Below are 15,151 nucleotides of genomic sequence, written 5' to 3'. Positions count from 1 at the left end.
CTTTCCTCTGTTTTTGGAATTTACAGCTGTCTTTACTTATGAGGAAAAGTAACACTAGTATTTGCAAGTCATACTGAATGGAAAAGTTGTTATCACTAGCCAGCCAAAGCTCTGTGCTATAAAGGAGAATAAGGCCACATCTTGCTCATTGAGTAATAACTATATTTTATACATTTTTAAACCTTGGATAGTTAAATACACATTATTGTCTACTGATATGTGGGGCCTGCCCCATGGTTTCTATTGATCCAGATTGACTTTCAATTCCATATAAGCACAGTAAAGTAAGGCAACGCTGCTTTACCTATGAGGTTGCATATATACCTGTTTTTATACTGAAGTAATTTTCCCACATATTGGATAGATCCAGTATCCTCCATAGATGGTTGTGGCCAGATCCAAATGAAGCACCTCATGTTATTGTTCATTATATTGATAAACATTTAACGTAACTGAATACTTTGTGTAAATATATTTTTTGTAATTATTTTCCTTTTCATATAAAGTTGCCACAGAAGATAGATATGAAAGATTCTAATATTGTGAGGGCTTGTAGGTCCATTAGTCCTGACTTTAGAGAAGGTGACTGAAAAATTAGCAGATGATCAAAATGTGTACATGCTCTTTCTATTGCTTTAACCCAAGACATTTGAGTTTTTGTTAGTACAGAAAAGAGAAATCTGAAAAGCTTTTATCAATGATTTTCATATATATTTCTCTACATGCCACACAAAGATGATACAGTGAAGCTGTTTGGGCTGTTTTTTTAACATGCACCGACAGCCCTGGGAGGGAGTTCTGGTAGTTGCTGTTGGTCAGCTGATGTTTTAATATTGTAATTACTGTGGTTTCTCGTAACATGTTCTGTTTTTATTGAACTTGTCTGGTTAAATAAAGGCTATGTAAAACAGGATAAAATGTTACATTTTACAATATACTTTGTGATTTTGCAGAAAGTTCTGTGATACTACATTTAGCAACATCTTTTGTGACATGCAGCATGTTCTGTTGCACTATTCACCCCCAGTGTTTCAGAGGAATAGTTTTTTTGCTTTTCATCAAACAGGAGATGGAAAGAGGAAAAGCTAGAACAGGGCAAGATGGAAAGGCAATAGCGGAGCTGGCTTGAACAGTACATATGGAGTGGAACATTCAGGAGTGCACATGCAGCATTTGATACACAGCTCATTCTGCTTTCATTGTAAAATAAAAAAAGGGGGCGTGTACTCGTGCCATGATTTACAGTATGTGTATTAACATCTTTAGAGTGTAAACTAGCAACACAGATCTACAGATGCCTTGTTTTATTCATGGAAATGACATGCTGAATATAATAACCTGTTGAACATATGTTACAAACATACCCAAAGGTGGAAAGTCTGGGTTCAGAAAGTAAAAGTCCTCCCCAGCATTTTGTTCCAATCACCTGAGTTTGCTAATGAACACAATTCCTCTGCCAGTAGGTACACCTTATTAGTGAAATCAGCTGGCCAATTTCATGGGTGGAATAAATGCATGGCAGGACTTTTACTTTCTGACCCCTGCACTTTCCACCTTTGAACATACCTAAGCTTGTTCAGACTAGCTGGTAATAGCTAAATCATAAACAGGCTATGAAGCACTGAAAAAGTTCTGTTCCTCTGAGCTAACTCAAATGTCTATGTAAATCAGTCATGTGTCTCTCACAGGGCTGCTCTACCCTGTCACCATGGTGATGACGCGGCTCCCATCGACAATGTGTCTCGCCTGACTGCTTCTATTCTATTTTCTTTTGATCGGACTCAAATCGAATCAAATCAAACCTTCAGTGTGCTTTTGAAGAATATTTTAGATTCCAGAGAAGCATCAGTCACAGCATATGGCATATATTTATGGAGTGGCACCGTATTTAAGTATCTGTCATATGCAACCACTTTCTAGGCCTATGTTGCCCCTCTTGAGTTCTCTGGGCACAATATTCTGTGCATTTTGTCGGTCTATGTGGGCACATGACAGTACAAAGAAAAAACAAAATGGGAACAATGTCATTGGCACAAATGAAATAATGCATCAATAGGCTCAATAAATGCTGGTGTTACAAGCTAAAATCATATTTGTTCTTTATTGCTGCAAAATCTGTTTCCTTTAGCAGAGGTAGGGAAAATAAAGAATATGCATAGTCTACTTGCTGGAGAGTTTGGTGTGCGCAAACAAACACATACACATGAGCACTTTGTATGAACACTGCACTCGTATGAAGCTTCTGCATGTAAGTATCACGATCCAGAGCTGGTGAATAAAAGAGGGATGGGATTGTTTAAGTCATTTTGTCCTGGATAACTGCCCATTTAGGCATCTCCACTTTCTTAATTTGGTCCTTCCGCCCCCAAAGTGAGCAAAGTGCACCCCAACCCAGATATCCAGCTCTGTGTTGAAACCGTCCATGTGGTTTACCCAGAGTGAATACCCTCTGTACCCTTGACATTTTTTGAATAAGTAAACACTCTAATTCCCCTGATTGAGTGTCATGATATGATTACGATCAATCTCCATCTCCGGGGGCCTGTGTAAATAAATAATAATCGAATGTGCCTTGGAGACGTTTGATTTTCATTCGCTCTGAAAGAAAGTAATAACAACTGGCTGACTATTTATCAATCAGAAGCACCCAACATCCCTCAAGTATATGTGAAATGATTGTGTTTAATATCAAACACATGTCTGAGTGAAATGTTCTCACAATGATGTGATACAGGTCTGCTCCAGCAGTAACATTTGAAGGCAATGACTGTAAACCATATGCTTGATTCAAAGCCAGGACATAGCCCACATAGGATATCAACCATCATTGGAATAGAAATATGAATCCTGATGCACTTTGGAAGTAACTCAATGAACAAAAAGAGATGCACGTCAAAAGGGTGTGGAGAAGAGGAGTGCTGCTTTGACAGACAAACCCAGTGAGCATTGGTGCTGAATTTGCTGATTCTTTGGAAGCCTTTGAAGCCTCTATCAATGGACACTGTCTGCAATGGCATTCGTTAGCAAAGCTCTGCAATTATGCAATTTCCTGACTAAGGAATCTGGGTATTGCGGCCCTCTCCTTCATTTAACCCTACTATGAAAGGCCTTCCGTTAGCTGCCTGGGGTTGTGTTTAACCTGGAACTGCTGTGATTAGGCTGTGGGTCACTTTACGAGCCTCCTCACCCAGCCCCATTTGTCAAAGTCAGGGCATTATTAGTATTATCGTCATCGCTATTATTGTTCAATTTCAGAATATATAAGACCCCATCTAAGGACTTTATTTTTTTTTTAAAAGACTACATTTGAACATATTGACCTTAATAAAGTTGCCAATAACGTTGTTGATCTGAAGGACTGGGATTCAATTGGGATTCTTAAGACCTATGCTATTGGCAAAGATATAGCAGTTAGACATGAACACAAAACATATAGCAAATATTCAGATATTTCTTACAGTTCTTACAGTTTCCTGTCAGTATAGGATATATTACTGTCTGCTACAGTTCACTTTGAACATTTGCCACAAAGAATGACCTCTCTCTGCTTTGTTCTTTTCTCAAATATCAGCCTAAGGCAGAGGTTATGCATATTATATGAATCTTTGTGTGTTTTTGTTAAATATAATTTTGCATATTCATGAGGTACAACAGCATCAGACACCAAAAGAAAGGGGTTTCCAGGCAGGGGGTTGATTTGAGTGACAGACTGTGCTGCTCACTCCAAATATTTGCTTTCAATCTGTCAGTCAAAGCTATGATATATTCATGATACAGAGTGTGTGCTCACATGCACACACATTTTCTCTTATACACACTTGTACATGCACATTGTGAGACAACAAAGACACACACACATGCGCGCACATACTCATACATATATACACAAAAAACACTGGATTATTAAGCTGTTTCATTTTTTGTAACACAAGTACACATATTCAGAAACATAATGGAATTGCTCCAATCCATACATACAGGTATGTACTATATAAGTGCGAAAGGATTCTGTTGTATGGTGTTTTGTTTAAAACCAGTGAGGACTTTGCCCATGTTCCAGCAGTTGACCATTTTGAGAAATCTAAGGGCACTTTATGTGTGAGCTCAGGCAACAGTGGGGGAATAATACATAATATTGTTTGTGTGTGCATGTGTGTGTGTGAAAGAAAGAGAGAGAGAGAGCGAGAGAGAGAGAGAGAGCCTGGCCTGGACCGGACTGGCTGCCATTCCCATGGGAGAGTCTGTTTGCACCCGTACCATGATCTGGGCCGTTCATCAGCAGAACAGCAATTTACAACTCTCTCGAGGCTGAGAGATCAAGGTTCATCTCTGACGTCCCTTCTGGTCAATTAAAACTCATTCAGCACCAAAGTCCATCCCCATTTTTTAATTATCTTTTACTCTATAATATATAACTCACTCTATAACAAAAATCCCCTTAGTTATAACAGTCAACTTAATATTTTTGAAGAGAAAAATGACATAGTTTCCTTTCACATAAAAAGGTAAAATACACCCTGAACAATATCTACGGCTGATATCATATCTTTTGACTCCCTTGTAACGTTGGTCTCATCTTTTTGCATTTGAATGAATATTTTTGTATTTGAATTAATAATTTTTCCATTGAGTTCAACAGGAAAATTAATCAGGAGAAACAACGCTTGTAGTATCTACTGCATATCTGGCAGCAGCACAGTGGTTTGAGGCTCATTTGATACCTTGGACCCTTGATGACTTAAAGCCATTTAGCCAACAAATGTGTTCTATACTGTATCAGCATAATTTACAGCTGAATCTAGTCCCACCACCCAATTCCCATAGAGATTCATTCAAATGCAAAGAGTTTTTGTATCACTTGTAGGACAATCTGAAAATAAAATATCCAGACTCTGATGATGTTGATAGGTCACAGACATCAGGAAGTCATGGCATGCAAATGATAAGCAACCAAATACAAAACATGACTATTTTATTTGATAATATGTTAATTTGTCTTCTGTATAAGTGGATTTTCCTGTTTCTAGCTTTCCCCCCAAACAGTTCACTGCAGCACAAGTAAACAAGCAAATGATGGCACAGGAGGTCTCAGGAGTGCATTTGTTTAATTCTTGCTAATTTTCTGACCAATGATTTGTTGTTTTTTGCCCAGGAGTGTATATAAAAACATGAGATCTCAGAGAATAAATTAACCCATGTCCCTCACAACACGTGTCGCAATGCATTACCTCACAGCCTAATTTTGTAACATCCGTGATAAACACTGGTAATTGGATTTTGTGATGCAATTATATATTATTTCAGTGAAAAAAAAAAATGTATAATGTAAGGTGCACCTAAGTATAAGTTTATTTCTTCTGTACATAATTACAAATGAAAACAAATGATTTTATCATCCTTAACTTTGACAATATTCATTAAATAAAGGCATTTATTTGAAAAAGATCAATTCTGTGGACACTGAAATCTTAATATTATAAAAAATAATTTTATGCTCAGGGGTGTCAATAAATTACTACAGACTGAAAGGCTGTTGAAGATCACAATAATACTTAATGATATTGTACTACATGGTGTAAAGAGAGGAACTGATTCAATCTAATTCCAATCTGTAATGTTCAGTAACTAATTCGAGCAAGGGTTATAGTTTACTGGTACTTACACAACATTTTGCACTGAAATTAATCTGTGTGCAAGAAACTAAAAAAGATAAATTACATTGAGTTTCCATCTAGTCCTGTCTGACCTGATATATTTCAGTGATAGTGTTTTGAGCAGTATAAAGGAAGTGCTTCAGTATTTTACAGTGAAATATACCACTGGGGCTTGCAAGAATGCAAAATATCTGATGAAATGAGAGAGAAACCCAGAGAGAACATTTGACCCCATTCTACTACTCATTTGGATTCTGTTGTAACAAACTGATCCTAAAACTTTAATGATTTTTCCCCCACAAGACCAATGAGAGTGAATTACAAAAACATGAAACATGTTGCATGCACACCTTGGGGCCTACACTCATGAAAGGACTGACATTTGTCTCCTGAAGCTGTTTCCACTTTCAGTTCTCAAACTGTTCTTGTGGCCCTGGTGTTTGGTCCTGGTCGGCAGAGGCTGATTGGGGTTGACTCGGTTTGACCTTGTTTTACGATTCTTTAGGTCACAATCAAATCTCTCCACAGTCTTCCTTTGTTTTGGGTTCAGAGAGCACGGCTCTCCCTGGCATGCCTCCATAACTCATCCCTGATAACATGGGTTGGCTCTTGGCCCCAAATTGGTTTATATTGCTTCTTATTCAGTGCTGCTGCATGTAAGAGCTGGACACATAAGAAGGAGCTACTGCTATTTTTCTATTTCACAAAACTTCCAGCTTTCCATTTTAATCCTTGTGTGATACTCATTCAAAAGGAACAATCTGCCACATCCAATATTAATAAGAAGCATCCTAACAGTTTACGTGTTTCTCCACCATTTGATTTTGAATATTCATATGACCTTTTACATTTGAAAATCTTCCAAAGATTTCTACGTCTTGTGTGTCAACTATAGTCTATATACACTGCATTTGCAGGGAATTACAGTATAATATGCAGTGCATATTATACTGTAATTCCCTGCAAAATGAAACGTAAACATATAGTTGAACACCATGACTAAATAACTAGATGCTGTCAAAAACAACATTTGTTTTTGTCGACACACCACGCTGTGATTTAGAGAAACCCAAACGCCTATCACAAACACTTCCGACTGTGTGTGTGTTTTTTTTCCTCTTCAGTTTAACGACTTCGTTTAAGACGGTGAAGAGAAAGGTTTCCCTTCATGAAAATAAAGGAATCGTCCCAGCCCTATCAATTCCATTGTGCCGGTGCTCAAATGAGTGACGAATCTAACATTCCCAATGCACAGACAAGTCGCGCACAATAGCGATTGCTTAATGCACAATTGCGCTATAAAATATTTCATATAAACAATAAAACAGAACTTCTTTAGATAGTGCCACAATGATCAGTCTGTTTTACGGCCTCCTTTCCCCCCTCCCTTAAGTAAACCACAGATTTTGCTGGTATACTAACTGGGTTCGGTACAAGCTTGTGCCACGTTACGCTACGGTGCATTTTGTTCAAAATCCGTTCTCTGTAATTTCTCGGTATGGGGACTGCTGAAGAGCCGTCTTTACATGGAGCGCTGAACTGTTCTAAGTAGGACAACCGAGACCAATATAGTTTTCTCCTCTTCTTTGAAACGTATTCGCGATTCTCCCTGTAGCACAGAAGAAGCAGAAAAGGTCAGCAGACTTTGTATGGGAGCTTAAGCGTGCAATATGCTGAAGAAGCAGCCCGTTTACTGCGCGCAAAAGAAATAATGGGAGAGAAATGAGAAGGAAAACAAAAGCGAAGCGAGTTCTCGATCACGAAAATGATGAAGAAGAGGAAGAAGACCGAAACCAAGATGAAATCGACGTAAGAACATTACACAGCAAGGTCTTATGTGTATGTAACTGTGTTTCCCTTTTGCCTTTTGTTGTCGTTGCTGTTTTGTAATTCTGTGAAAACGGGTGTTTGTCGCACAAATAAATTACAATTACACCTACCAACTGTCTTACAGCACGGGTTGCAGAAAAGAAGGAAACAAATGTACCCTGCCAAAGAGAAAGCAGACGAAAATTCATCATCCACTGCCGGCCTCCAGAAGTTGAAAATGAGGGTTTGGACTTATTATTATTATATTTGAGTATCAACGTTTTTGAAGGGGATCTGGCGCGTCTGGGCAGCTAATTGTATATTCTCTACGTGCATCATTGTGAAACGTGTCTAAAACTGGAATACGACCACCTATTAATTTATTGCTAATTGTTATGACAAAGATGCGTTCAAAAACAAAGCAAAACACACTAATGCAAACTAAATAAAGCAATATGCAGCATGGCTGTTTTGGTTGGTTGGATCAGCCTGAAGAACAATAGGGTAAAGCATGGTAAACAAATTGAAGCAGATCGCTTGACGGCTCGTCTTCTGAATATCGAAATATGTAGAATAGCTTCTAAACGTAACCAACCATGACGATGCCTCCCTCGCACATGTTTCAAAATGTAAAGAAGGGTTGTTATATAGCTATTGTTTATTGAATCCGATCTACAATTTTACGGTTACTTTGCTCGAAGTTGGGAACTTTGGTATGGCCACCACGCTCGTGACGACTTAGCCTGTAATTTAAAGTTCACCACTCAAAATAAACTTTACTTGTGTTAGATTTAACTATACTACAGGTATGCAACTATCTGAGAAGCATGATCGTTCTTGTGAAACATAATTGTGCAGCAATTAATGATGTTGGTATGTTCTAAATCAATATTGATGTAATGCAGAACAATGTGTGGCACTAGAAGCAAATACAACAACTTCAAAATGGGGTTTGTAGTAAACAAAGCCAAAAGTTATCAACTTTGTACTGTTCCTATTATATATTGCAGTGTTTGCAGATGAAGGATGTAGTATTCCAGGACATTGTGGTATTCCAAATTAATAAATGAAATGGGCTGCGGAGTAAGGAAAGGATACATTTGCGCTGATGCAGAAGTCCATTGGTCTCTTGTATTTGTTGGCACTTGGGTGTAACCAATAGAAACATATAAACATACATTATGCCTTGGACCACAAGGCCAAAATGTACCCCATACCATACCCTCATACAAATGGCTCAGTGAGCCTTCTTCCCACCAAGAATTTTAAAATGACTGTTTCCAAGCAGTAAGTAATGGTATTCATTTGCTGCTTGTGTTAATAAACACCATTTGTGCAACGCTGTGGTATCCCAAAATACCTCAAGATATGTGCACAATTGTACCCAAGCTTTCTTTCAGTTGACTGGAGGTACTCCTACCACAAACCAATGTCTTTGCACATCCCTCAGCAATATGTGGTTTGAGGAAGGGGGATGTTAAATCTATTTGGCACTATGAGAATGATACAGAATGCATACAGCAGGCGGTGTACATCTTTTAGTGTACAGACCTTCAAACTGTGGTCTGACAGGGTTACAGTGAGTACAGATGTAACTGTCCCTTTCAGAAGCTGTTCATGTCTTAAGGCCTGAAACATTTCTTAGTGGAAAGCATGCATATATAATTTGCTGTTGCAGGGAAACTCCAAAATGCAGAACGACAGTGTCGCCTTTTAAGTATTGCTAATGTTCCAAGTGCACACCCATGCTAGCAAATGCTTCTTGGTGTTTCATTTCAAGAGACCAGAGACTATCCCAGCCACTATTTCCACAATATATTTAATATGTTGATGCCAAGTTGGATACCTGATAAGTTTTTTCCAGATACTGTTTGACCTCTCAAATTCAAGATAATTGTTTTATAGTATAGCTCATTCAAGACTTTGTGAACATTTTTTGGGATAGGAATCTGTTTGGATATGACACCTGTATACATATTACTATAATATTTCATATCCTGGTCCATCCAAAGACTAGGGCCAGTTTATTAGATTTTGGACTTTTTCCAATAATTCACATTTATCTTGAGCACAGTTTGGAAATATGTGATGTTAATTCTCTGGCTTTTAAGAATGTATTCATCCAGATACAGCATCAAAGGTAATGACTAAATAATAATAGCTAGAAGGGTATACTGGTTAGACTATAACTTTAAAGCAAGTGAAGGATGGGTCTTGAGTTCTTGACAAATCAGGAAAGACAGAGCATCACTGCATGCATATGTGCTGTTGTTTTTAGTTAATTTGCCAGAAACTGAATCCCCTTGCAAACTTGCCATTTCTTCGTGGCCCCCAAATATTCAAGGGACATAGCTTTTTTTCAATAAAACCTGGCAGTACTTTGAGTTGACCCATCAGCTGTGTACCATGTCATTTTGCATGGTGTTATTTGCCCTGTGAAACAGATGACCACATACTAATTATGCCACTTTTATTTGAGTGACTTGATTTGAATGAAATTTAGATTCATGAATACGTTTTTTATTGTATTTATATTGATATATTTGTAGTTGTACATTGACTACTTTCAGTAACATTCAAATTAAATATATTTTATTTTCTTTCTGGATGCAACCTGCTGTTGGTTTTAAGGACTCAAATATCAGAGGGAAAGGTTGTGAGGAGGGAGAGCGTGAGAATGGATTTGCACTTCCTGATTACCACAGTGCTCCTTGGTTACCAGTGCCTCATCGTGGCAGTCCTCCCACCTAACTGATGATGTCCTAGAATCTAAATAAAGGGGTAGGAAACAGAATTGAGCAAATGGAGGCCCAGACATAGCTTTTGGATCAGGGACCACCAGGTGCTTGATGAGCCAATAAAAATGCTGAGTCTGTGTCATCTTGACCCTCACAGGCATTTGAGCTGGACAGTCCTATGACAGAACAGTGTACTGACAGTGACTCCACTCCCGAGGTAAGGCCTTGATTTGACTCTCAGGGTGGCTTAGAGCTTGTGAGTGAATTCATATTTTAATTACTGGAGAATATGGATGGACAAGAGCCATCTCGCTGTTGTTGTTCCAGGAATCAGACTACCTGCAGTCACGCTCAAAGGCAGAGCTAATCGCTATGGTGCTGTGCATGCAAAGGGAAATGGAGGGTTTGAAGGAGCAAATTCGGTGCCTTACAGGTAAGTGCTGGGACTTGGAATAGTAGGGCAAGTCTGGTTTGACAAGGCAAGTTTATTGCAGTGTTAGTTTATCCTCACTTAATTTGGTGAGTTAATAAATCACTGATATTGACTCACCAAAATGTTTTTGAAGATAAAAACATGTTTACTTAATTGCAAGTCAAAGGTAAAGAAAAATGCTGATGGATATGAACCTCCATAACACTGTGGCATTGTGTTACATCACTACAGAAGCTTACTGTGGCTCTTGAGTTGGATGAATGTAACTCCTCTTGCAAATGTATCACTCTGGAGATTATTGGGTTTATTTCAGTTCACAGATTTGCAATTCAGAGCCCAGGAATTTTGCTTTAAAATGAAAAAATGTTCAAATCATAGATGACTCCTTACCGTCCAATGACAGCATGTGGGAAGCTGGCCAGAAACTTAGAAACCCTGATTGAAAGGACTCAGGTGTGGTCCAGTGGCAACAGCAAGACTCCATCTCCCAGCATGCCTGGTGTACCAGTGGAAGGGGATGCCCTGCTTCCTGGACTGCTGGCGTCCCCGGCTGTGTTGAATGGGCAGTATGCCATGTCCCGGGATCGCCAGCCTGAGCAGCAGGAGGATTCCCAGAGGAATGGCCTCTTCACTGAGGTGAGCCCCCACTCAAAGTTTGGTGAAGAATCTATAGGGCACAGGGGCTACAGTTATGGAGAGTAGAGGTTGGATATCTGAACGTCACATGGAAATATGAAGGACTCTGGGATAACACTGTTGTGTACTTGTATTTGTTCACTTACGATATGCCAATAACATAATTAGAAAATGTGTAAAGCTAATTACCTATTATATGTATGTTGTCCATTTCAGTTACATCATTGTCAAGCGGTGAATAGACATGGCATAGTCAACATTCACTGAGTGTGACAAAGTAAAACCAACGTTTTTGGATGTCTCCATGTTGAGTCAGTTTATTGTGGCTGCTGGTGTGTGGTATGAGTCAGATGTTGGAACTTCCAACTTCTCCTTGTTGAGTCAGTAGTTTGTTATCGCTAGTCTCTCTCATATTGACGACTGGGAGTACTCTGACCCCTTACCTGTTGTCTTCAGTTCATCACCCCAGAGCTGCTGGAGCGCTGTAACACTGGCACCACAGCCCAGAAGCTGACCAATGACCTGCTGCGCGGGCTCTATGAGAGGGAGTGCCTGGCCTCACACTCCATCTCTGGCATCGTCTACAACAAGAGGGGGCAACCCAAGCCTGCCCTACCTTCAGACGAAGTTCAGGCCATCCTGAGTATGAAGCTCTCTAAACTCTTTCTAAGTTCTTTTCTTAGTTCATAGTCACACAGAAAAATATATTGTCTTTTGATTCTGAAGTCAACAAAAAGAGAATATTCCAAAGTGCTGTTTAAAGGAAATGTGAGCAAAGTGTGAGGTTACACATTTAATGAGGCAATTAAGTCAACAAACCACAGCTGCAATTGTGTGTTAATCCTACCTAGTTTACCTTGGGTAAGATAAGTAGTTCAAGATTATTGTTATTGAATGGGCTAACAATGGATCCAGAGGTCTAGGCAATCACATCCAGATAATAAGGACTCTTGGATCTAAGTGGCACTTGCTCTCAACTTGGTCTAGATGCAGAAAAAGTATATTTTCACTGCTTATTAAGAAGGATCACTTTCTGCGTTGTTAGGTGAAGTACAGAAACTAAACTGAAATCTCCTTTTTAGCCAATTTCATTCCTTCCACATTAACATTTACATGTCTCAGAATCTAAATATGGGAAGGGAATACTTTCTCATAGTGCTTACAGTGCCGTCCCTACACTTCCATGGGTTGAAATTTTCCAGCCAGCAACTACAATCAGAGATGGCTAGTGCATTTGAACAAATATTATTTCCATTTTGTGAAATTATGAAAAGGTGCAGTGACAAATACAGGTATGACTTGCCAAATTTCACAGACACCGAGACCTACTATTTGAAGACGATGTGAATCCGTGCAGGTGGGAAGGATTACAGATTTGATCAGTGCCTCCGTGTTTTGCAAACCTCTTCACAGGAACGGTGCAGTACTTCTTCCCTGGCAAGACAGATGCAGAGATCAAGGGCTACATCCGGCAGAAGCTGCAGAACGAGGCCAAGAGGCTGCGGAGGAAGCCACAGCTGTCGGTGAAGGTGGAGGCTCACGCAGAGCCCATTGGGACTGAGGGCGTGTACACGTAGAACTGCTGACTCCACCTGCCCTTCGCTTTGTGCCCTGGAACAAGCCACACTCATCCCCACCTCCTGGCCCCTTCCAAGGAGATGGTTGGGGGAGTAAACAACACACCTGATAATGACAAAATTTAAATGTTTTGCTAACGAAAATGGCGCCAGGTCTTTCCGAGTAGGAGTATTGCAGTATTACATTTGACTCAACATAGAAGGAAAGATTTTCCAACCCCTGTTCAGACCTTTAAGGTTTTAGACTGGCTCTGAAATTCTTAAGAGTAAAAGTTCTGTTTGACAGATGGACAAAAAATATGACATTTTATTTTCGGAGCATAACTCCAGCTTTTACTTGATCAGGCCTAGTTTCAGCTCAGTTCAATGTAGACATGAGCTATCACCTAGTCCTCTGGCTCAGCTAAGTGCAGCCAGCAATAGATATACATATGAAACTGTTTGTTTGCAAAGATTAGTTCCATTTTTTATTTTTCTAAATAGAAGATTAGAGTGTGTGTAAGATGTGTGACCGTGCAATAGCAACTCAGTGATGTGATCATTACTTACACAATTTTTGATGTATTTCAAATTTGACATTGTACTTTCATGGTCCTTATGAACTAAGCCTAGCTTTTGTTTCTTAGTTTTTGTAAACAATATCCTGATCTTACAAATTAAACAATATTTTGGTTTTCTCAGGCAGTGTCTTTTTGTTTTCAAAATACTACTCATTCTGACTGATCTTTGGACCAAATTTAAATGAACCATAAGAGGTAAAAATTGGGGTGCTCCAGTCCTCAGTCTGGAGGAACAAATATGGTCCAGTTGGCATGTAACCACCTCATTCTACAGTACGTAGTTGCTTTTACTTCTCTTCAATTTCTAAGGCTGAGGGCATGAGAACCTTCTGTGGTGCAGTACTGGATTCACCTGTGTGGGTTAAACAGTAAATTCACCAGGCCAATGTTGTTGGCCTGTATTTTTGATGCAGCATCCAGTACATCTTTACAATATGTCTGCCAGAGACTCAGTCATAAGCAGTAAAAACATTACTTTTACCTTATGTACATTAAGCATATACTTACACTCCTGTGGGAATTACACCTCACTGGTTTTAAGTCCACTACACTCAGTACTGGAACCAAAAAAACCTGCTGTGTGACCCCAGTGATTTCATGGGCTAACGCTGTGAAATGGAATAGAGTAGGATGTGAAGCCATCTATCACCTTTAAAGTTTGTGTTCTCGGAAGGTTATAGAACCGGAATTACACAGGGCTGCTGCAGTTCGGTGCACATCTGGACATTGATGTGCCAAACCTGCCACTTGTATATGCTCTCACAGGAAGCCCTCTTAGGTGCTAGGTAATAGACCTTTAGTTGCAGCCTGCAATTGCTCTAGTCGAGACATTAAAGGAACGCAGGCCCAAATTTGAGATGGCTCCCTGGGCTGTAGCCCATTTACAGCCTGTTTACAGAGTATTCTCACATGCCAGTTCTCAAATTAACCATGAGGGCAACATCCTTCAGCCTCTGACCTTTGACCTCCACACCAGGAAAGCATGTGTGTATTCATGCATCATTATATAATTATTCACCCATGCCCTGTAGAGTATTGGAAAGAGAAATGTGTTTTTTTTTCTTCTTTATAGTTCCGAGCATTCATTTAGAGCATTCATTTAGAAATATTTCAAAATAACCAACGGTTTAATTGTGTGATGGCACTTAAGAATGCAGTCATCAGTATTTATCAGGGCTAATTTGGGAATATTGATGAAAATTGAAATGTACATCCTCTCTGTTAATTCTCAAGAGTGAGATTATGTTGTTTCATCTCTTGGCCATGCATTCAATTTAATGTGGAAAGTTACACAAGATAAAATGTTTCTAAATTCAATTAAATGCTTAAAACATAAACGCTGCTTTCATTAGAATTAAATCACTGTTTAATGTGCATAAAAGCAGGGCTGTCACCTATTGGTTTGAATGTTGACACATTGGGTTTAATTCCTGATATGCATGCACTGTAAGCTTGCTAATTCCCACCTCCTGCAGAGGACTGTAAAATGTTCACCTCACGTGCTGATGTATTCGATGATACAGCTCTTCTAGGCCTAATGAACAGCCAGGCTAAAATGATTGTTCCATGGACGCCCTTTATCCTGGCACTCTTACAAGTCCATACACTTGTTACGTACACATGATTGCTGGAACATTGTGCCCAGAGCATAATATAGGCTGTTCACTTGTTCAAGTCAACCCTGTTTCCCATTGCTCATAATGTAGGTAGACATTCGGGCCAACAAAGGATGATTGATCAACAA

General features: G+C 39.3%; 1 protein-coding gene across 2 annotated transcripts; it reads left to right on the top strand.

Moving 5' to 3' along the window:
- Positions 1–6,915: 6,915 nt before the first annotated feature.
- On the top strand, positions 6,916–13,527 carry si:ch211-194k22.8. Of its 2 annotated transcripts, none has more exons than XM_035403797.1 (7): positions 6,916–7,493; positions 7,609–7,707; positions 10,359–10,418; positions 10,529–10,634; positions 11,038–11,270; positions 11,727–11,913; positions 12,684–13,527. In XM_035403797.1, exons 1-7 carry the CDS (start codon positions 7,377–7,379, stop codon positions 12,845–12,847), a joined length of 966 nt encoding a protein of 321 aa, XP_035259688.1. In that variant the 5' UTR covers positions 6,916–7,376; the 3' UTR covers positions 12,848–13,527. The 2 variants fall into 2 exon arrangements, with proteins under 2 accessions (XP_035259688.1, XP_035259690.1); XM_035403799.1 differs by having other exon boundaries at positions 6,918–7,463.
- Positions 13,528–15,151: the final 1,624 nt, after the last annotated feature.

This window comes from Anguilla anguilla, chromosome 2 (assembly GCF_013347855.1).
Source record: "Anguilla anguilla isolate fAngAng1 chromosome 2, fAngAng1.pri, whole genome shotgun sequence".
Taxonomy (NCBI): Eukaryota; Metazoa; Chordata; class Actinopteri; order Anguilliformes; family Anguillidae; genus Anguilla; species Anguilla anguilla.
The sequence above is the reverse complement of the archived record's forward strand: the minus strand, read 5'-3'. Positions and strand labels throughout refer to the sequence as shown.

Excerpts from the sequence above, each read along its gene's own strand:
- si:ch211-194k22.8 (XM_035403797.1), top strand. The coding sequence starts at position 7,377 with ATGAGAAGGAAAACAAAAGCGAAGCGAGTTCTCGATCACGAAAATGAT. Across the intron at positions 10,635-11,037 it reads GCAAATTCGGTGCCTTACAG|CATGTGGGAAGCTGGCCAGA; the intron begins GTAAGTGCTGGG and ends GTCCAATGACAG. Across the intron at positions 11,271-11,726 it reads GGAATGGCCTCTTCACTGAG|TTCATCACCCCAGAGCTGCT; the intron begins GTGAGCCCCCAC and ends TGTTGTCTTCAG.